Below are 22,500 nucleotides of genomic sequence, written 5' to 3'. Positions count from 1 at the left end.
GACTCGATAATACATGACATTTGTTACTGTGTAAATGAAAGTGATTTGAATCTCTTGTGTTCTTGTCAGACGTGGATGACATAAAAAGACAGAGAGCCGGTGGCCTGGCAGCCATGATGTCCACCCTTCATACAACCCTCAAGTTTCACCTGGATTATCTTATTGACCAAGAATCTCTGGAGAAGATTATTGGGAAGGTAAGAAAAATATATGATAGGCTTTTAGTTGGACGACGCTTTTATCGAAGTAAATTGAACCCATTCGTCAAAGTATTATTTCGATCACTCTTTTATGAACGGAGATAATAATACACACTTTTGACTGCGTACGGTCTGGTGGATTACATGTACATGACTGAATGTTTTTGTTCACACACGTACAGGTGATGTGTAACAGCTTCGCCATCCTTGACGATGATCACCAGCAGATCGGTACAGCTCTTTATGCTCAGTACGTACACGGTACAGCAACCAGGCATTGTGGGGTCGTGTGGCGTAGCGGCAGCGTGCTCGACTCGGCACCAAGAGGTCCCGGGTTCGAGTCCTGACTTGTCACCGATCTTGTGCCTTTGGGAAAGGCACTTTACACGACTTTCCTCACTTAATTCAAGTGAAAATGAGTATATTGTCTTGTCCTGTATTCGTCCTCTGCGTTGGTGGCGGCGTAAAATAAGTTGATATAGCTTGAATGTGCTGTCACCATGTCTAGTCATGAAATGTTGGAATATAAAAACAAAAAGGTTTGATTTTCCGTCACATTTCTCAAGAAATATGATTCAGATATTTCTAGGCCTGTGAATTATTTGATAGGTGTGCTTTGTTTCGCCCCTTCAGAGCCTCCATGATCAACCACAGCTGCACCCCGAACTGCGTCCCCGTCTTTATCGGAAGCAGAATCGAAATCCGAGCAGCCAGGGTCATCTTGCCGGGTGAGGAGGTCAGACGGGGATTTTCCTTTCAACACAGATTTGATGATAATTCATGCAAAAGAAGATCTTATTTGCATAATCAGCTGTTTCTTAAACTGTAGTGGTGGTTTTGACATTTTTTTGACAGAGAATAGTTCAAGCAAGGGTTGACGGATTGTCGTGATTTTTGGAATCATACGAGAGAAGGTTGACATACGAATATGAATATTATGCAAATCAGGACCTACTTTGCATAATTGATGAGGAAATTCTATACAATTGCTGCATTCCAAGATAGGGCTATCAAAACATATGACATGTGAAATCGAGAAAGAGAGGAACATCGAAATTTCGTTATTTGGGTGGAGAAGATAGACTGATATATTTCACGAAAATGTGCATCTTTGCATAATAAATTAGAAAAAAATATGATACGCCAGTCGCTTAACATCATCTGGCGAAGGTATGACATCTTGGATTTCTATTTTTTTTAATGCCGCCGACATATCACAGGGAACTCAAAATCATATGAATGTTTTAACATAGAGCATGTCAAATCTCTTTCAAGATGTCTTAAAAACTGAAGACTGATCTTAACCTAGAAAATAAACGGACTACAAATCTAGAATTTCTCCCGAAGTGCATTTATTAATTTACGAGATTTTCTAATTTGCAGGCGACGATCTCCTACACCGACACGCTGACTCCAACACAAGAAAGGAAAGACCACCTTTCATTTTAACTACTTCTTTATCTGCCAGTGTGAGGCCTGCAACAACAAAGAGAGAGTGAGTGTTTTGTCAGCCGAACGTTTTGCTGGATGATTATGGTCTGTAATCCTCAATAAGTTGCGAGAGAGCAACCTGTATTGTTGTTTCTTGCCTTTTGATGACTTTGTTTCTTGACTTGGTGATGATGATGATGATGATGAACATCTGTGACGGCTTAACAACCAGAAGCTATCTACATGTTGATCTTGAATCCGGAATTCATTATTTTTCATACGTTGAGTTCATTTAATTTCATGATGCAGGCATTTTTATTACGTGCAATACATCAGTATAACTAATCTTGTTTCCAGGACGCAAAGATGGAATGTTTGAAATGTCCACGGTGCAGCCGGCAGATTCCTAAAACTTCCGGTGAGTGTTCCGGTCGGTTATAGTGATGGTCATTATCAATCACGGAAACGCAAACATTCACCAGTTTCCCATCCCCAGAATGCTTTGCGCAAACAGGGGGTCTACTCCTCATTTGCATAGGACAAGAAGGCATCGGAATGATCCTGGTGACGTTAAACAGCTTGTTTTTCACTGTGTTTTGAGGTGTTGGGGCATTTTATGCTCAACATTAATTAAATTACTCTGGGTCGAATCTGACAACAAATAGAGAATGAAGTTTTTGTGTTCTTTTCAACATGGAACATGTGGTTTGTAACGTTACAGCATCAGTATAGCGTTACCACTATAACGTTACAAACAATTCATTCCAAAAATTCATTCTCTATTTGTTGTCAGATTCAACCCATAGTAATTTGATTAACCTTGAGCATAAAATGCCCCGACACCTCAAAACACACTGAAAAAAAGCTGTTTAACGTCACCAGGATCATTCCGATGGCTTCCTGTCCTATGCAAATGAGGTTTAGCCCCCTGTTTTTGCTAAGCATTCTGGGGATGGGAAACTGGTGAATCAAGCGACACGTTACCATGGCAACGTAGTTGAGGTGCATGCGTATTGTGTCCGTGTCAACTGCAGGGCTCTGAGCACAAACAGCCAAATTTTCGTCGGGGTTGAATAGAGAATGTTAGCAGGATCGGCAACAGTTGGTGCAGTACTTCATCCAAGGCTTTGGCGAGATTGAGGACCACAAGACAGAGCTGTCTGTGGATGGGCCGGGTCGAAGCCGGATCAAAGCGGATCAATTTGGGTCGATCCGGACAATTTCACCCTAGTGGTAATGGGGCCTAAAAGTTAAAAAAATGTTTTAGCTTCTATGCCACGATGTTAAAGGTGCCGAGAGTGTTAAACACGTAGTCATAACGTCATCCTATGGATCGTTCTTGTTCGTCTTGTTCGGTGTCGTTATACCCTTATGTGCATTCAACCGGTTCTTATCCTGGGCAATTTTGCTTTTGTGCATTTTTTGCTGCGGATTAATTTGCATAATCATTACGTTCTTTGTGTTCATACTAACGACTCTGTTCTTGACTATTATGCAGCATTACAGTTGCTGGCCTGTTCGTGTGGCTACAAGCTTACTTCAGGCGACTTTCTTACCGACATGGAGGACATCAAAAACTTCGCGGAAAACTTGGTGAACAGCAGAAAGTCTTATGATATCCTTCAACTGTTACAACTTTCAACAAGAAACACAAGACATGGTCGCAAGCATCCTTATATCATCCTTAGGTCACAATTCCCAGTCCGGGGCCCGGTGTCAAGCCATATACACGATCCTGCCAAATACATGACTCCAACACTACTTGGGGGTTTCAATATACCTGAGACAAGGGGTGGGGCGTGGTTGTGATGTGGGAGACTACAACAAAGCTAACCCCAATCGTAAGTCTAACCCTAGCCCTGAATAATGATCCCAACTGTAACTGTAATCCTAACCCTAACTTTAATACCAACCCTAACCCTAACCCTAAACACCTGACTTCTCACGTATGTTGCAGCTCAAAGATTTAGCTCAACACGAAAAAAGTTTTTTAAAACTAATCATGAGTGCTATTTGTATATATTTTTGATATGATTTTGTTTGTTTTCACGCAAACAGTCCGGCCGGGCTCCGGTTTGGAAATGTGCCCTAAGCACTAGATAAAGTCGAAAGCGCACTTTCGTCCTCACATATATCGGTGCACAATATTTGAAATAAAATATTTCTGAAGCTTTATCCATTAGCAAAAAGTAATAAAAGCTGTCTCAAGGTAGAAGGAAGGCATTCCTCAATCGCAGAAATGCTGATAATGTATATGCCAAACGTGTATGAAATACATTTCAGATGTTAACAGAATATAATTATCATTCCTTGACAAATATCTGTTTACCCAACGAACCGGAGCACTTCCTGTATTTGTTGGAACGCTGTCTACAGTTACAGCAGGAAGTCTTCCATGATGACAATGTCACATTTGTGTCGGTCCTGGAGAGAGCTCTGGACGTCTGCGTCGAAATGGAAGAATGGCAGAATGCTCTTGAATATGCAGAAAGACTGGAAAGAATTCTCAGGTACAACCTTGCATTGTCATTTGTCCCGCCCCCTATAGTACCGTTCCAAAGCGTCAGGTGCACCATTTTTGACCTTGACATTTGTTTTTACAACAGCTACCCACATAACGAGTATCTAAAAGATCCATCTACAACCTCTCCAGTTATGACGTTGACATACATATAGACGACACGACATATATACATACACGACAGTCACTCCACCAAGCCCAAACCGAAAACATACCCTTCTGACCAGCTTTCCTCCGTTGTACATGGTTGAATACCGACTGAACGTTATGACCGTATACACCGACGAAAAGCGGGTCATAAACCATATTTTAAAAGATGGTGTGTTGTGCTTTAGAACAAACTCTCACTCACTCACTCAGGACCGCATGCTCCGGGGAGCGTAGCGCCTTTCCAAGTTGACTTCCAGCCAGTTCTGTCCTGCGCCCTCAGCCAGGCTGTAGCTGTATCAAGGCCCACTGTGCTGAGGTCTGCATTCAGCTGGTCTCCCCACCTGCGTCTGGGTCTGCCTCTGGGTCTGGACCAGCCTGCAGGCGTGGCTGCCCTCAGTAGACTGGCAGCTTCCAGGGGTGGCTCGGCTCTGGCTAAGTGACCAAAGAGTCGCAGGCGGGCCTGTCTGATCTTGTGGGAGACGGGCGGCTGACCAGTTTTTTAGAACAAACATGTGACAAAATATTTAGAGAATTAGAAACAACAATTTGTTATAAAATATCTAATAAGCCAGATGCTGATAGTCTAATTTCTTTTTTTTCTTCCAAGGGTGTATCTCCAGAACGACATAGGACTTGGTCTACTTTATAAGACGAAGGGAGTGATACAGCTACAACTCGGGAGAACCGCCGACGCAAAACAATCTTTGTTGACAGTAAGGGTTTCGATATATAAACTAATCTAATTACAAGTTACAAGTAACTAATTACAAGTGAAGCATGGTTAACAACGATGGAGTCTACTTTAGTCGTAATTACATTGTTTTGAAGATTGTCTACCCTGTATCTGGTCTAGCCTGTGATACACTCCACGAAAGGAAAACAATTCGAATGATGTTAACATTAAATACATCCGAAGTCCTTTAGTTATGATACCTTCATGTCAGGTTTCATAAGAATCAGTTGTATGTTTACCTTGGAGGCACAGGCATTGCTACAATACTACAATAGAATGTATGAAGCACTATAATACACATCAGTCTTGTCGTCCTGACGGACGATCTGCTCCAATCAAGTACGATGGGTGCGGCGGTGTGCCGCCAAAACAGCATTACTATAATAATAATTTGATAAATCTCCATGCAGATTTTTGGTGACTGCAATACAGTATGAACTTGGCAAGACAGTACCAGATTGGACAGGCAGTATCCAATGCACCACCCCTAAAGAAAACAAACAGTACAAAAAAAAGCCCGCTAAAAACGCTTTAAAACATGTCAAAAGTAATCCGAAACCTAAACCACTGCCTGGAAAGTATATAATCATAATGGAGTCTAGCTCTGTCTCAGTCCCGCAGCATTACCGTCCTTCTCTACTCATGTTTGTTTATGTCTCCTCTGCAGGCCAAGCGGCTTCTCACAGTCACACACGGATGGAGACATGACCTCGTGCAGCACATCCGGAATGTCCTCACCGACCTTGAACCAGACGACGAGACAACCTTAGACCACGAAAATGACTTTTCAAACCTTTAATATGTTGTATCTTTATGCATCCACGACACGATTTCATTCTATAGTTGGAATGTCGTGAAATAACATCGGTAGATCCTTTCAGTTGTTACTTCTTCACCGATTATTATCAAGAAAACAATGAAAAGAATAAATGGTTTCTGGCTCGTGGATTGTTGTATTTATCCAACCTTGTTGTTTCCTCACATATCTGTTTAATATGTCCTGTTGTGTAATTGATGAGCTTTATAATTTGATGTATATTGTTTTTCATTAACGCCACTGTATATGAGAGACGGGAGACAAATCGTTGGTATTGTGAAACCCCTTACATTTTTGTAATTATTTGTTATTAAACGTGTGGTCCTGTGCTTTTTACCGGACATATACTAGTATATCCGATAGGCCACAGCAAGTAATTTCTATGGATGACATCGGCGCGCGCATTAATTTTCGCCTGATTTGGGAAAAAAAAATCAAGAAATTTTGTTGCTCTCTGACAGTGGTCAACATGCCAAAAATGGGCAAAGATGTCTGTTGCCATGCCGGAAGGTGGATGGCAGATAACTATGAAGAAAGGAGACAAGAAAAGGCTCTGATTTTGTTTCTTACTTTGATGCAGTGATATGTGATGTTGGCTTTGTATTTGTGATGTTCCCACTGAATCAAAACCATTTGTACAATGATTGAGTCAAAATTTGAAAATGTAGGAACCTTGTTTTTTTCGGCCCGTCTTGTTTTATTCGCACGCTACCATTAGATTTGGAGTCTGTGGAGGATGTCATCCATAAAATTTACATACTGTGGCCTTATGTGTAGACTCTCAACATCATTTTACCAAATTTAATGCCATTCGCCCAGTCCTTTCTGATATCATGCTACTGTCCCCACTATTCTCAATAGATTAACTTTAAAAGTCTATATAACAAGACTGGCAATGAAAACATACATTGCCATGGCGACGGTGGTTGCTGTTAGGGTTATTGTTTGCATGGCACTGCCATGACACTGCCATGATGGTACCTGTTAAGTCTAGACAGATACAGTGCACTCCTCCCCTGAGTGTATAGTGAACGAGCCCCGGGGTCACAGAAAGCAGGGCCATAGGGCAGACAGATCTTCCCAAGGGTTTATAGGAATGTGGGCATAGATGTGGGTCAGAGACATGCCTGTGGACATTCCGCATGCCTGTGGACAAAATGCTAACCATTCACTGGGTACGGCATGTGGGGAATGTGGCTAGAATGTGGGACATACACTTGACATACAATTCCTACCTAGTGAAATTCCAGGAAACCCTTGGGACATTGTGGAAATTGTACAGATTGACAAGACTCCCATGATGTTCATGAAGTCGGTACAGATTCACAAGACTAAAAATTCTTGTGAATCTGTACCGACAGTCTTCTGAGCTCTGCTGCATTTAAACAGGTACTATTATTATGATATCTTTCTCTTCTATTATAATAATTGAGAAGTTTATTGCAAATTCATGCTCAGAGGCTAATCGTCAGTTACAAACATAAAAGGACATTGAAGAACAGTATATAAAATAACTAAAATCTACATGATGAAAGGTAGTTGTCTAAAATTGTAGCTATGTCTAAAACTATGTCTGAAGGGTTTGACTTCCCTTTTGAAAACTGTAGAAGCTTCGAAGACATCATCAGTGCATATCTGTAAGTCTCCTTCTCAGCATTTCCCCAACATGTTCAGATTCACAATGTGATCGACTTTACTCACAGAAGTAATTCTAAAATGTCTTTAGAGGTTGTAGTTTATTCACCTGGAAGGCATGTGGGAAAGGAATGTGAGCAAAAATTTAGGACTTCCACTTAGAAGGCTTGAAGACTTCCACTTGGAAGGAATGTTGTAAGGCATGTGCGAATGCATGGAAGCAAGAATGTAAAACTTCCACTTGGAAGGCATGTGGGAATGGCAAGAATGTAAAACATCCACTTGGAAGACATGTGGGAATGAGGGCCAGAAAGTAGGACATCCATAACTTTGAACAGCGCATGTGCAGACAGGCATTGACGACATGCCACAAATCCCTAGGGTTTACAGCGCATGTTAAGAATGCAGGCATAGCAACCATACCACTATATGTCCCACCGGTTTTCAACGCATGACGAAGGGCAGGCATTGTACAAATTCCACGTTGTTCCAAATCGAACAGCTCCCGAATGAAACGTCGTTGTTCTCATCAGGAGAAACCACTAAGCGCTTAAATCGTAAATGGCAACAACACATCTGAGTAACCTACAATTTAAAGACGACCACCCGCGTTTCACGGACTGGACTTGACAGTTACAGGATATATTGCTGAGGTGGCTAACTGGGCACGCAGAGGACCAACGTTCTGGGCGGAAATAGTTCACATAGGACTGTGTGACAGCCGGAGAGGAATTATTGTGCAAGCCAAAACTGATGATCTTGGGCCTGAAAAAAAGGTTTCCCTTCTACTAGTTTTCAAAAAGTCATCACATGGCAGAAGGTGCGAATGACCCCTTGCAGTTGTCGTTTTTGGGTGGTATTTTTTCTAACCGGAGGCCTTCCGCAAGCGCCCTATGGCCAGGCAAACTTAAGGTAATGTAACAGGAAATCCATTTAAGGCTAAATAAAGCCGTATAAAACACCTGTGTCGATGGTCTTACAGAAGTACAAATCTCTCTCTGGTGTAGATAGTATGCAGATGTATTGTCATATATCATGCATGATTAATTTTACGGCATACTTAGGACTGCATGCACAAAAAAACTCTAAAATACATGTGTACTTCTACATTGTCCTATATCAAAATTGATCTAGTCAATATATTTGGTTATGCCAACCAACGTCAACAACCTATCAATGTCAACCTCTGATGTGTACAACATATATGTAAGTGCATTTATGTTCGTGAGGAGTTAACTTCGCGATATACCTAGCCTATCCTAGCTAACTGATCTCCGTGTCAACAGTTTGAATTTGTAATGAAATAGAAATTTATATGAACAATCCTTTCCATTCATGAAGAGTTGTTATATTTAGAACTTCTTGTAAAACGGTAGCACAAAACATCTAATATGTGTAATAGTCTATACACAACGCAAGCTTCAAATGCGCTAGTTTGCTAGAAACGGGTCACATGATAATATTGTACTCGCCGATTTTTTTTAACTTATAGATATCAACTTGAATGTATCCCAACCATGCGACTCAATAGAAGCTTGGTGGAAAGACAGCGTGTGTCATTTTCCAAATTCCAGTAGAGTAGTATTTACACAAAAAACGCGCATGGTCTCTATAAATTATATTAACATTTAAGATACATTTATTAAAGTCTATGTCTTGTGCTGACTTACGTAGAATTCATCATAGGATTCATCATTGAACATGGCAAACTTACCATCCAGGACACGCGTTAATAGATCGGCCCGGTTACAGTCGTAGAATTAAAACAGTCAATTACACTCTACGAAAAATGGGCATGCGGGGCCCTCCTTAAAATGCTATTGTCTATTGTCATAACAGATCCTAAAACAACACACACTTTGACTAGTGTTGGCAACTTCTTTGACTAGTGTTGGCAACTTAAAAAAACTAACTCCAAATCACGACCTTGACAACTAGACATAGATAATGTATATGGCAAACTTACCTATCCAACGGACACTCAACACAAGCGGCTACCTGGTACTACAACAGCACATCTGATCACTATCGACTGTACTCACAGAAGTAATTCTAAAATGTTTTAGGAGTTTGTAGTTCATTCACTTGGAAGGCATGTGGGACAGGAATGTGAGCAAGAATGTAGGACATCCACTTGGAAGGCATGTGGGAAGAAATGTGGGAAGAATGTAAAACTTCCACTTGAAAGGCATGTGGGTATGTGGGCAAGAATTTAGGACTACGTAGGAATGTGTCCATAAAAGTGTGCCATCAACATGCCTGTAGACATGCCATGCCTGTGGAAAAAAAATGCCTGTGCAATTCCTAGAATTCTTGCAAACTACACACAATACTGTGCCATTAGGCTCCCCCCTGAGGCGTCGCCAAAAATTAAAAAAATGTCTTGTAGCATTGTATGAACCATTATTTATTCATGAGAAGCTCAAATCAGCCAGCAGGCCGCTTTTGATTGAGGTCATGAGGGAAGAGGTAAGGGTCAGACAAAATATATAACAAAGATACAGTTTACATCATTTAAAAGTCTTAATATATCTATACACATATCTTCAAACATACGCGTTACCCAGAATATAATGTATTTAATTTCATTATCGCGACATTAGATTCTGGTAACTGAACTAATATGAATAACACATGTAACGCAGCACATAGTGACAAGTTATCCACAGGAAATGTGTTTTCTCTACTGGATAGGGATTTTCCATGAGAAACACGCCATCACCAAGTTATACGTTCATCCATAGATAACCGTCACAAAACTTTTAGCGCACAAGATGTGAAGCTCAAATGGAGGAGCAATTTCTGTTGCATCAGATTGGTCTACTCATGTTCAGTCGTGCACTGGGAAAGTAGCCATCTACACGTTCGTAGCCACTTCGAAATTATACGTGTATCCATAGATAACAATGTCACAAAACGTTTAGCCCACAAGATGTTAAGCTCAAATGGAGGAGCAATTTCTGTTGCATCAGATTGGTCTAACTCATGTTCAGTCGTGCACTGGGAAAGTAGCCATCTACACGTTCGTAGCCACTTCGACAACTGAAAGATGATGAACCCGTGTATTGTCATCACCTAGACGTGTCCTTCTTGTGTCAAAGCATTACTGACGGCAGAACAAGGGCCGGTGTCACTTTGTGTTGAAAACAGGAATGGTAACGGTGACCGGCCTCCCTTTGAAGTGTGAATCTATTTGATAGAGCCCCTTCACTTCCTTGGGCGGGTTGTATCTGCTGGGGAAAAACACCCCTCCGCCGTGATGGGTGAAAATATTGGCCTGGTCTTTGTAGAGGTCCGCCAAGACGGGCGGTGGAGAGAAGGGCTTCCTGGGTCTCTTTCTCCTGAGGATCAGATAAGAATGCAAATATGCTTTTGAATATCAAGGAAAAGGAAAAAAAATCAATTGCTGTATTACAGCGACTTTGTTACCATGCAGAAGGTGCTAAAGTACAAGTTAATAGAGCGAGTTGGGCTCACTAATAAAATTTTGGCGCCAGCATATTCATGTGAGTACTAAGGTGGACAAAGGTGGACAGTAATATCATTAATCTATCGTCCTAGATTATTCCTCTAGCATCCATTAAACAAAGGTGGACAGTAACATTGCACAAAGGTATAAAATTTGACATCCAATGAAAAATTGAACGTACTTCTTTTTCTGAACAGGCTGTTCTTCATCACCATATATATCCATCGATACAGGTCGTGCCTTTAGAAGGGGTAGAAGAAGAAACAGGCATGCTAGAATAATGGCTGTAAGCAACAGTGCAGCGCCAACGGCTGCTCCGGCTGCTATTGCAGGGATGTTGTTGACTGGACCTGGGCTTTCCTTCGTGACGTTATGACCTGTTGTTGATATCGGCGGCAATACACTGGATCGAGCCGGCAAAGTCTGTGCCAAAGAGGTCTGCTGAGGTCCTGTTATTGTAACATATGTGTTACTTCCCGGCCGCACGGTTGTAGGGGAGCGAGTAAAATTACCAGTGACAGACGAAACTGCTGGAGTAGATGACGAAATTTTAAATGTGCTTTCTGTCAAGTTCGAAATTTTACTGACCGCAGATGAAATAGTCATCGTAGCAGTAGAAGCATTAACGAAAGGTCTGTCAGTAGTTGTTAATAAAAATGAGTCCAAAGTTGTTGTTGGGGCTGTAAAGATACTTGCTACTTGGGATGATGTAGCTATATTTGTTGGTTGGGCTGATGACTCAATAGTTGTTAATGGAGCTGATGTGGTCATAGTTGTTGGTGGGGCTGATGTGATCATAGTTGTTGGTGGGGCTGATGTGATCATAGTTGTTGGTGGTTCTGATGTGATCATAGTTGTTGGTGGTTCTGATGTGATCATAGTTGTTGGTGGTTCTCGATGTGATCATAGTTGTTGGTGGTTCAGATGTGAACATAGTTGTTGGTTGGTCTGATGTGACCATAGTTGTTGGTGGTTCTGATGTGATCATAGTTGTTGGTGGGTCTGATGTGATCATAGTTGTTGGTGGTTCTGATGTGGTCATAGTTGTTGGTGGTTCAGATGTGATTATAGTTGTTGGTGTTTCAGATGTGATCATAGTTGTTGGTGGTTCTGATGTGACCATAGTTGTTGGTGGTTCTGATGTGATCATAGTTGTTGGTGGGGCTGATGTGATCATAGTTGTTGGTGGTTCAGATGTGATCATAGTTGTTGGTGGTTCTGATGTCATCATAGTTGTTGGTGGGGCTGATGTGATCATAGTTGTTGGTGGGGCTGACGTGATCATAGTTGTCGGTGGGGCTGATGTGATCATAGTTGTTCGTGGGGCTGATGTAATCATAGTTGTTGGTGGTTCTGATGTGATTATAGTTGTTGGTGGTTCTGATGTGATCATAGTTGTTGGTGGGGCTAATGTATCCATAGTTGTTGGTTGTTCTGATGTAACCATAGTTGTTGGTGGTTCTGATGTGATCATAGTTGTTGGTGGTTCTGATGTGATCACAGTTGTTGATGGGGATGATGTGATCATTGTTGTTGGTGGTTCTGATGTAACCATAGTTGTTGGTGAGGCTGATGTGATCATTGTTGGAGGGGCTGATGTGATCATAGTTGTTGGTGGGGCTGATGTATCCATAGTTGTTGGAGGGGCTGATGTGATCATAGTTGTTGGTGGTTCTGATGTGGTCATAGTTGTTGGTGGGGCTGATGTATCCATAGTTGTTGGTGGGGCTAATGTGATCATAGTTGTTGGTGGTTCTGATGTATCCATAGTCGTTGGTGGTTCTAATGTGATCATAGTTGTTGTTGGGGCTGATGTGATCATAGTTGTTGGTGTGGCTGATGTTTCCATAGTTGTTGGTGGTTCTGATGTATCCATAGTCGTTGGTGGTTCTAATGTGATCATAGTTGTTGTTGGGGCTGATGTGATCATAGTTGTTGGTGTGGCTGATGTTTCCATAGTTGTTGGTGGGACTGATGTATCTATAGTTGTTGGTTGGGCTGATGTATCCATAGTTGTTGGTGGGGCTGATGTCATTATGGTTGTTGGTGGGGCTAATGTGATTATAGTTGTTGGTTGGGCTAATGTGATCTTAGTTGTTGGTTGGGCTGATGTGCTCATAGTTGTTTGTGGCGCTGATGTATGCATAGTTGTTGGTGGCGCTGATGTATCCATAGTTGTTGGTGGCGCAGATGTATCCATAGTTGTTGGTGGGGCTGATGTAATCATAGTTGTTGGTGGGGCTGATGTGATCATAGTTGTTGGTGAGGCTGATGTATCCATAGTTGTTGGTGGGGCTGATGTAATCATAGTTGTTGGTGGGGCTGATGTAATCATAGTTGTTGGTGGTTCTAATGTGATCATAGTCGTGGGTGGTTCTGATGTGATCATAGTTGTTGGTGGTTCTGATGTGATGATAGTTGTTGGTTCGGCTGATGTGATGATAGTTGTTGGTGGCGCCGATGTATCCATAGTTGTTGGCGGCGCTGATGTATCCATAGTTGTTGGTGGCGCTGATGTATCTATAGTTGTTGGTTGGGCTGATGTGATCATAGTTGTTGGTGAGGCTGATGTAATCATAGTTGTTGGTGAGGCTGATGTAATCATAGTTGTTGGTTCGGCTGATGTAATTATAGTTGTTGGTGGCGCTGACGTATCCATAGTTGTTGGTGGCGCTGATGTATCCATAGTTGTTGGTGGCGCTGATGTATCCATAGTTGTTTGAGGGGCTGATGTGACCATAGTCGTTGGTGGGACTGATGTATCCATAGTTGTTGGTGGCGCTGATATATCCATAGTCGTTGTTGGGGCTGAGGTTTCCATAGATGTTGGTGGCGCTGATGTATCCTTAGTTGTTGGTGGGACTGATGTATCTATTGTTGTTGGTTGGGCTGATGTGATCATAGTTGGTGGTTCTGATGTGATCACAGTTGTTGGTGGTTCTGATGTGATCACAGTAGATGGTGGGGCTGATGTGATCATAGTTGTATGAGGTTCTGATGTGACCATAGTTGTTGGTTGGGCTGATGTGATCACAGTTGTTGGTGGGGCTGATGTGACCATAGTTGTTGGTGGTTCTGATGTGATCATAGTTGTTGGTGGTTCTGATGTGATCATAGTTGTTGGATGGGGCTGATGTATCCATAGTTGTTGGTGGGGCTGATGTGATCATCATTGTTGTTGGGGCTGATGTGATCATAGTTGTTGGTGGGGCTGAAGTGACCATAGTTGTTGGTGGTTCTGATGTAATCATAGTTGTTGGTGGCTCTGATGTGATCATAGTTGTTGGTGGGGCTGATGTGATCATAGTTGTTGATGGGGCTGATGTGATCACAGTTGTTGGTGGGGATGATGTGATCATAGTTGTCGGTGGGGCTGATGTAATCACAGTTGTTGCTGGGGCTGATGTGATCATAGTTGTTGGTGGGGCTGATGTGATCACAGTTGTTGGTGGGGCTAATGTGATCATAGTTGTTGGTGGTTCTGATGTGATCATAGTTGTTGTTGGGGCTGATGTAATCATAGTTGTTGTTGGTTCTGATATATCGATAGTTGTTAATGGGGCTGATGTGATCATAGTTGTTTGTGCTGCTGATGTGATCATAGTTGTTGGTGGTTCTGATGTGATCATAGTTGTTGGTGGGGCTGATGTGACCATAGTTGTTGGTGGGGCTGATGTGATCATAGTTGTTGGTGGTTCTGATGTGATCGTAGTCGTTGGTGGTTCTGATATGATCATAGTTGTTGGTGGGGCTGATGTATCCAGTAGTTGTTGGTGGTTCTGATGTCATCATAGTTGTTGGTGAGGCTGATGTGACATAGTTGTTGGTAAGCTGATGTATCCATAGTTGTTGGTGGGGCTGATGTGATCATAGTTGTTGGTGGGGCTGATGTGATCATAGTTGTTGGTGTGGCTAATGTGATCATAGTTGTTGGTGGTTCTGATATGATCATAGTTGTTGGTGGGGCTGATGTGATCACAGTTGTTGGTGGGGCTGATGTGATCATAGTTGTTGGTGGGGTTGATGTGATCATAGTTGTTGGTGGTTCTGATGTGATCATAGTTGTTGGTGGTTCTGATGTGATCATAGTTGTTGGTGGTTCTGATGTGATCATAGTTGTTGGTGGGGCTGATGTGATCATAGTTGTTGGTGGGGCTGATGTGATCATAGTTGTTGTTGTTCTGATGTAACCATAGTTGTTGGTGAGGCTGATGTGATCATTGTTGGAGGGGCTGATGTGATTATAGTTGTTGGTGGTTCTGATGTGGTCATAGTTGTTGGTGGGGCTGATGTATCCATAGTTTTTGGTAGGGCTGATGTATCCATAGTCGTTGGTGGTTCTAATGTGATCATAGTTGTTGTTGGGGCTGATGTGATCATAGTTGTTGGTGTGGCTGATGTTTCCATAGTTGTTGGTGGGACTGATGTATCTATAGTTGTTGGTTGGGCTGATGTATCCATAGTTGTTGGTGGGGCTGATGCCATTATGGTTGTTGGTGGGGCTAATGTGATTATAGTTGTTGGTTGGGCTAATGTGATCTTAGTTGTTGGTTGGGCTGATGTGCTCATAGTTGTTTGTGGCGCTGATGTATGCATAGTTGTTGGTGGCCGCTGATGTATCCATAGTTGTTGGTGGCGCAGATGTATCCATAGTTGTTGGTGGGGCTGATGTAATCATAGTTGTTGGTGGGGCTGATGTGATCATAGTTGTTGGTGAGGCTGATGTATCCATAGTTGTTGGTGGGGCTGATGTAATCATAGTTGTTGGTGGGGCTGATGTAATCATAGTTGTTGGTGGTTCTAATGTGATCATAGTCGTGGGTGGTTCTGATGTGATCATAGTTGTTGGTGGTTCTGATGTGATGATAGTTGTTGGTTCGGCTGATGTGATGATAGTTGTTGGTGGCGCCGATGTATCCATAGTTGTTGGCGGCGCTGATGTATCCATAGTTGTTGGTGGCGCTGATGTATCTATAGTTGTTGGTTGGGCTGATGTGATCATAGTTGTTGGTGAGGCTGATGTAATCATAGTTGTTGGTGAGGCTGATGTAATCATAGTTGTTGGTTCGGCTGATGTAATTATAGTTGTTGGTGGCGCTGACGTATCCATAGTTGTTGGTGGCGCTGATGTATCCATAGTTGTTGGTGGCGCTGATGTATCCATAGTTGTTTGAGGGGCTGATGTGACCATAGTCGTTGGTGGGACTGATGTATCCATAGTTGTTGGTGGCGCTGATATATCCATAGTCGTTGTTGGGGCTGAGGTTTCCATAGATGTTGGTGGCGCTGATGTATCCTTAGTTGTTGGTGGGACTGATGTATCTATTGTTGTTGGTTGGGCTGATGTGATCATAGTTGGTGGTTCTGATGTGATCACAGTTGTTGGTGGTTCTGATGTGATCACAGTAGATGGTGGGGCTGATGTGATCATAGTTGTATGAGGTTCTGATGTGACCATAGTTGTTGGTTGGGCTGATGTGATCACAGTTGTTGGTGGGGCTGATGTGACCATAGTTGTTGGTGGGGCTGATGTGATCATAGTTGTTGGTGGTTCTGATGTGATCATAGTTGTTGGTGGGTCTGATGTAGCCATAGTTGTTGGTGGTTCTGATATGACCATAGTTGTTGGTGGGGCTGATGTGATCATAGTTGTTGGTGGGGCTGATGTATCCATAGTTGTTGATGGTTCTGATGTCATCATAGTTGTTGGTGGTTCTGATGTGATTATAGTTGTTGGTGGTTCTGATGTGATCATAGTTGTTGGTGGTTCTGATGTGACCATAGTTGTTGGTGGTTCTGATGTGATCATAGTTGTTGGTGGTTCTGATGTGATCATAGTTGTTGGTGGGCTGATGTATCCATAGTTGTTGGTGGGCTGATGTGATCGTAGTTGTTGGTGGGCTGATGTGATCATAGTTGTTGTTGGGCTGAAGTGACATAGTTGTTGGTGGTTCTGATGTGATCATAGTTGTTGGTGGGGCTGATGTGATCATAGTTTTGGTGGGGCTGATGTGATCATAGTTGTTGGTGGGGCTGATGTGATCATAGTTGTTGGTGGTTCAGATGTGATCATAGTTGTTGGTGGGGCTGATGTGATCATAGTTGTTGGTGGTTCTGATGTGATCATAGTTGTTGGTGTGGCTGATGTGATCATAGTTGTTGGTGGGGATGATGTATCCATAGTTGTTGGTTGTTCTGATGTAACCATAGTTGTTGGTGAGGCTGATGTGATCATTGTTGGAGGGGCTGATGTGATTATAGTTGTTGGTGGTTCTGATGTGGTCATAGTTGTTGGTGGGGCTGATGTATCCATAGTTTTTGGTAGGGCTGATGTATCCATAGTCGTTGGTGGTTCTAATGTGATCATAGTTGTTGTTGGGGCTGATGTGATCATAGTTGTTGGTGTGGCTGATGTTTCCATAGTTGTTGGTGGGACTGATGTATCTATAGTTGTTGGTTGGGCTGATGTATCCATAGTTGTTGGTGGGGCTGATGCCATTATGGTTGTTGGTGGGGCTAATGTGATTATAGTTGTTGGTTGGGCTAATGTGATCTTAGTTGTTGGTTGGGCTGATGTGCTCATAGTTGTTTGTGGCGCTGATGTATGCATAGTTGTTGGTGGCCGCTGATGTATCCATAGTTGTTGGTGGCGCAGATGTATCCATAGTTGTTGGTGGGGCTGATGTAATCATAGTTGTTGGTGGGGCTGATGTGATCATAGTTGTTGGTGAGGCTGATGTATCCATAGTTGTTGGTGGGGCTGATGTAATCATAGTTGTTGGTGGGGCTGATGTAATCATAGTTGTTGGTGGTTCTAATGTGATCATAGTCGTGGGTGGTTCTGATGTGATCATAGTTGTTGGTGGTTCTGATGTGATGATAGTTGTTGGTTCGGCTGATGTGATGATAGTTGTTGGTGGCGCCGATGTATCCATAGTTGTTGGCGGCGCTGATGTATCCATAGTTGTTGGTGGCGCTGATGTATCTATAGTTGTTGGTTGGGCTGATGTGATCATAGTTGTTGGTGAGGCTGATGTAATCATAGTTGTTGGTGAGGCTGATGTAATCATAGTTGTTGGTTCGGCTGATGTAATCATAGTTGTTGGTGGCGCTGACGTATCCATAGTTGTTGGTGGCGCTGATGTATCCATAGTTGTTGGTGGCGCTGATGTATCCATAGTTGTTTGAGGGGCTGATGTGACCATAGTCGTTGGTGGGGCTGATGTATCCATAGTTGTTGGTGGCGCTGATATATCCATAGTCGTTGGTGGGGCTGAGGTTTCCATAGGTGTTGGTGGCGCTGATGTATCCTTAGTTGTTGGTGGTTCAGATGTGATCACAGTTGTTGGTGGTTCTGATGTGATCACAGTTGGTGGTTCTGATGTGATCACAGTTGTTGGTGGTTCTGATGTGATCACAGTTGTTGGTGGTTCTGATGTGATCATAGTTGTTGGTGGTTCTGATGTGATCATAGTTGTTGGTGGGGCTGATGTGATCATAGTTGTTGGTGGGGCTGATGTGATCACAGTTGTTGGTGGGGCTGATGTGACCATAGTTGTTGGTGGGGCAGATGTGATCACAGTTGTTGCTGGGGCTGATGTGATCATAGTTGTTGGTGGGGCTGATGTGATCACAGTTGTTGGTGGGGCTAATGTGATCATAGTTGTTGGTGGTTCTGATGTGATCATAGTTGTTGTTGGGGCTGATGTGATCATAGTTGTTGTTGGTTCTGATATATCCATAGTTGTTAATGGGGCTGATGTGATCATAGTTGTTTGTGCTGCTGATGTGATCATAGTTGTTGGTGGTTCTGATGTGACCATAGTTGTTGGTGGGGCTGATGTGATCATAGTTGTTGGTTTGGCTGATGTGATCATAGTTGTTGATGGGGCTGATGTGATCATAGTTGTTGGCGGTTCTGATGTATTATAGTTGTTGGTAAGGCTGATGTATCTATAGTTGTTGGTGGTTCTGATGTGATCATAGTTGTTGGAGGGGCTGATGTGATCATAGTTGTTGGTGGGGCTGATGTGATCATAGTTGTTGGTGGGGCTGATGTGATCATAGTTGTTGGTGCGGCTGATGTGATCATAGTTGTTGGCGGCTGATGTATCCATAGTTGTTGGTGAGGCTGATGTATCTATAGTTGTTGGTGGTTCTGATGTGATCATAGTTGTTGGTGGGGCTGATGTGATCATAGTTGTTGGTGGGGCTGATGTGATCATAGTTGTTGGTGGAGTTGATGTATCCATAGTTGTTGGTGGGTCTGATGTAACCAGCTGCAGAAGCTTTCTTACGCGGTGAACTTGAACTTTTGTTTTCGTACTTTGTTTTAAGATACGAACTTGTTTATCTGCCTTGCTGTTGATCTTACGGAGATGTTCGACATAATGTTTTCTATGCATCCTTGATGCGTTGGATTTTGTTTTACACTTTTTCTGTTTTGTTTTGAGTGTAATTTGTTGTCGTAGAAGTTGAATGTTCTTTTGTGTTGTCTTTGGTGATGTTCTGGTAGTAGAATGATTCCTTATGTCTGTGTTTGGCAAACGTATTTCCCAAAAAATATCCCTGACGAAGTCCCTTTTCAATGTGGATTTTAATTGCTCTCCTGTCATCTGCTGTCCATTGGGCTGTCCTTTTTTCTCTTCTACAGACTGACCTTTTACAGACAATAGTGTGAGCCCCATAGTTCTGTTTTCCATTCGTACCCGAGCAGGAAATAAAACGACGAGTGCAGAAATAGCAAAAAACACCCACATTACGGAAGATATGCGGATATTCCTTTGTTGTGGGGACATTGGTCCAACAGTCGGACGCAGACATGTTTTCCCACCCATAGGGGCCTGTTCCTTTAATTGACATTCGCGTTGCAGACTTCCATTGGAAAAAATATGCTGGTCTGCTGGTCGAATACCTAAGTGTGTAAATAATTAAAACCATGTAAATATGATCCATAGGATCATAGTAACCCATCCAAGCATTATAATTGGGTTTTAAAAATTAACAGAACGCCGCCGTAACAACAAGTTACCTGGAAGGGTAGTGAGGTTACGAAGAAAAGTAGGGCAACGTAGCAACGTATTTGTAAGGTAACACACACACACACGTGCACAAACACACACACACACACACACACACACACACACACACACACGAGACACACGTACAGAACCACACACACACGTGCACTAGCACATACACACACACACACACACACACACACACACACACACACACACACACACACACCACACGTGTGCACAAGGAAACATACACACACACACGCACACACACACACTACAGAACTACAGACACACGTGTACAACAAGCACACACGCGCACAGGCACATACACACACAAACAATACACATACAAACACGCAGCCTCCATAGCATGCCAAAAACTGGGGGTTTGGGGGGTCTTAATGGCCTTTGGGAGCTTTTATGTGCTATTTTCTGATTGTATATAGACAGCATAGCCGGCCTGGTTGAATTAACCCCGTTTTTAGAACTTTGCTAATCAGAAAATAGCCAAAGACCACCAAACCCCTGGTTCAAACACCCTTGCACAAGCAAATTCACACACACAGAAACACACACATTCACATGTAGTCAATTAAACGCCAGTGAAGGTATAACATGCCTTTAGGGGATAATTATAACGTACAGAGGTGAGACTCGGTCACTTTAGGTCAAGGAAGAACTCTAACCCATTTGCTGCCATCAACAACACGATATGATACCAACAATATGCATTTATTAACGTACGTTATGGTTAATATTCAGTCATGATACAACGGTTCCTTTGAAAGTTGAACCTGAGTGCCACACGCATACGTCCCACACGCGCTCAACTATTTACGTTTTACTTACGCCTCGGTTGGCTACAGACAATTTTTCAATGAAGCAGAACTCTACCGAATTCGCTACAATACGTGTACACTGCACGAAGTGATGTCTGTTATCCGCTCTGGATCTGGTAAGCTTATACAATAAATAGCATGAAACTTTGACGAGCACTGTGTAAGGTAAACAAGGAGTCTTCAAACCATCTACAAGTTGTCGCCACTTACTGATATTTACCCGATAAGAAAGTTTACATTACGTTACGTTAATTTCAACAGAACTAAAGGGGATTATAATAACAGGAAGTGTCTGACCTTGTCCAATAACCTGGCCTGATCCAAGACTATATTTCCCCGCACAGAAGAGTGAATACTACATCTGTATAAACACATTGTAAACTGAGTCTGAGTGGACCATGCAGTATAGTGGAAGACGCCCTGTTTTGAAGTTAACGCCCTTGGTTATATACGGAGCCGAGGTCGCGAGACTGAGGTCGCGAGCTTGCTAGTCAAGTTTTGGCGCCGAAGGGTCACCAATCTCAGTTTACCTTTGCCATAACTCCCGCAGCTGATCTGAACATTCCGTCTCGTATACTGTCGTTGCAATTTTAAACGGTCGATCACTGTAGGGCTGCGAACCTACACATGACATTAGGTACAGGTACCGGTGCAGAGGTTTAGGTACAGGTCCGGACCTGTACCTGTATCTGGACAATTTGACAAATATTCTCCTGAACGTCCTCAATAGCATCAAAAGTAGTAATAAACCTGACAGAATATTTATCCCGATAAAACAGAACAAGCTGGCATTATGCCATTATATTAAAAGAGAACCATATGGACCGTTCTTTGCTGCATACAATACTCGAGCTGCTCTTGAAAGACCTGTTGCATATTAGTGATACTTCATTTAGATGTCATTTTGGTATGTACCGGTACTTAGTGATTCGGTATTTTGGACCTGTACCTAATCGATTTTGCGGTTCTGTACCAGTATACAGAAACGGTACGCAGCCCAGGGTCGATGCCTTGTCCCAGAACGGTAGACTTTCAAATATCGGCACTGTGATATTTCGTGGTGTAGAGGATAAGGCTTTGTAACCCGGATTCGAATGCGAGCCTTTGCTCTTTCTTTTTGGCAAAACATTTTTTTCACGATGCTGTCGTACATTTTCAATTAAAACGTTGCTTTGCCATTGTACCTCTCTTGTGAAATTTCTGGGGGATGTAGAATTTGGATAAAACAACATGTTGATACAGAAGTTAAGCTCACACCCAGAATTATCATACATGTACTAGGCATTTCAGTTAATCATCCTATTGTCCTTAATATATTGTTATTGATATTAAAACTCTCTATATATAAAAACAGACAGTTTAAGTTGGTCACGATTAAGGGCTTTACATGTTATGTTAAATACTATCATAAATTAGAATATGTGATAGCACAAAACTGTGGGAAAATGGATAAACATATGTTGAAATGGGGTCCACTATATGGTTAATTGTTAGACTGATGTATTGTTTGCAAAATGTCTCTGGGTATTTATTTTCTTGTATGTGAACATGTCCTTTGTCTTTATTCTTTGAAATTATAATAAAGATTATTTGGAAAAAAAAACGTTGCTTTAAATTTTTCTTCATATTTTAGTTATGATAAGTTTGGATATGGCATCGATCGGTCAGCGATATGGCATTTA

General features: G+C 42.4%; 4 protein-coding genes and 1 pseudogene across 4 annotated transcripts in view; 1 reads left to right on the top strand and 4 right to left on the bottom strand.

Annotated features, from left to right (window-relative positions):
* The window catches only part of LOC109473489 (N-lysine methyltransferase SMYD2-like), an 11,882-nt gene extending 5,836 nt beyond the window's left edge, over positions 1–6,046 (top strand). The window contains exons 5-12 of the mRNA XM_019773356.1: positions 70–197; positions 383–450; positions 834–936; positions 1,989–2,049; positions 3,130–3,246; positions 3,961–4,141; positions 4,910–5,015; positions 5,703–6,046. Of these exons, the coding sequence (XP_019628915.1) occupies positions 70–197; positions 383–450; positions 834–936; positions 1,989–2,049; positions 3,130–3,246; positions 3,961–4,141; positions 4,910–5,015; positions 5,703–5,834 (896 nt within the window). The 3' untranslated portion in view covers positions 5,835–6,046. The remainder of the gene's footprint in view (positions 1–69; positions 198–382; positions 451–833; positions 937–1,988; positions 2,050–3,129; positions 3,247–3,960; positions 4,142–4,909; positions 5,016–5,702) is intronic.
* Positions 6,047–10,550: 4,504 nt separating this feature from the next.
* On the bottom strand, positions 10,551–12,118 carry LOC109473541 (mucin-5AC-like). The gene is made up of 2 exons (XM_019773433.1): positions 11,138–12,118; positions 10,551–10,828 (listed from the first exon to the last, which is right to left on the bottom strand). The coding sequence occupies exons 1-2, from the start codon at positions 11,833–11,835 to the stop codon at positions 10,618–10,620; spliced, it is 909 nt and encodes a 302-aa protein (XP_019628992.1). The 5' UTR covers positions 11,836–12,118; the 3' UTR covers positions 10,551–10,617.
* LOC109473226 (probable serine/threonine-protein kinase clkA) lies at positions 11,877–14,800 on the bottom strand. The gene is made up of 4 exons (XM_019773105.1): positions 14,773–14,800; positions 12,458–13,045; positions 12,234–12,255; positions 11,877–11,931 (listed from the first exon to the last, which is right to left on the bottom strand). The coding sequence occupies exons 1-4, from the start codon at positions 14,798–14,800 to the stop codon at positions 11,877–11,879; spliced, it is 693 nt and encodes a 230-aa protein (XP_019628664.1).
* Positions 14,801–15,055: 255 nt separating this feature from the next.
* On the bottom strand, positions 15,056–15,580 carry LOC109473218 (annotated as a pseudogene).
* A 163-nt stretch (positions 15,581–15,743) lies between these two features.
* On the bottom strand, positions 15,744–19,345 carry LOC109473207 (probable serine/threonine-protein kinase clkA; the record flags this gene model as incomplete). The annotated part of the gene is made up of 4 exons (XM_019773085.1): positions 19,302–19,345; positions 18,498–18,874; positions 18,067–18,202; positions 15,744–16,215 (listed from the first exon to the last, which is right to left on the bottom strand). Coding segments are annotated over exons 1-4 (1,029 nt in total), but the record flags the coding sequence as incomplete, so codon positions are not given.
* Positions 19,346–22,500: the final 3,155 nt, after the last annotated feature.

The sequence above is a fragment of the Branchiostoma belcheri genome, unplaced genomic scaffold (assembly GCF_001625305.1).
Source record: "Branchiostoma belcheri isolate BF01 breed outbred unplaced genomic scaffold, Haploidv18h27 scaffold100, whole genome shotgun sequence".
In the NCBI taxonomy this organism is placed as follows: domain Eukaryota; kingdom Metazoa; phylum Chordata; class Leptocardii; order Amphioxiformes; family Branchiostomatidae; genus Branchiostoma; species Branchiostoma belcheri.
Note: the sequence above shows the minus strand (reverse complement) of the source record. Positions and strands in the feature narration are given on the sequence as shown.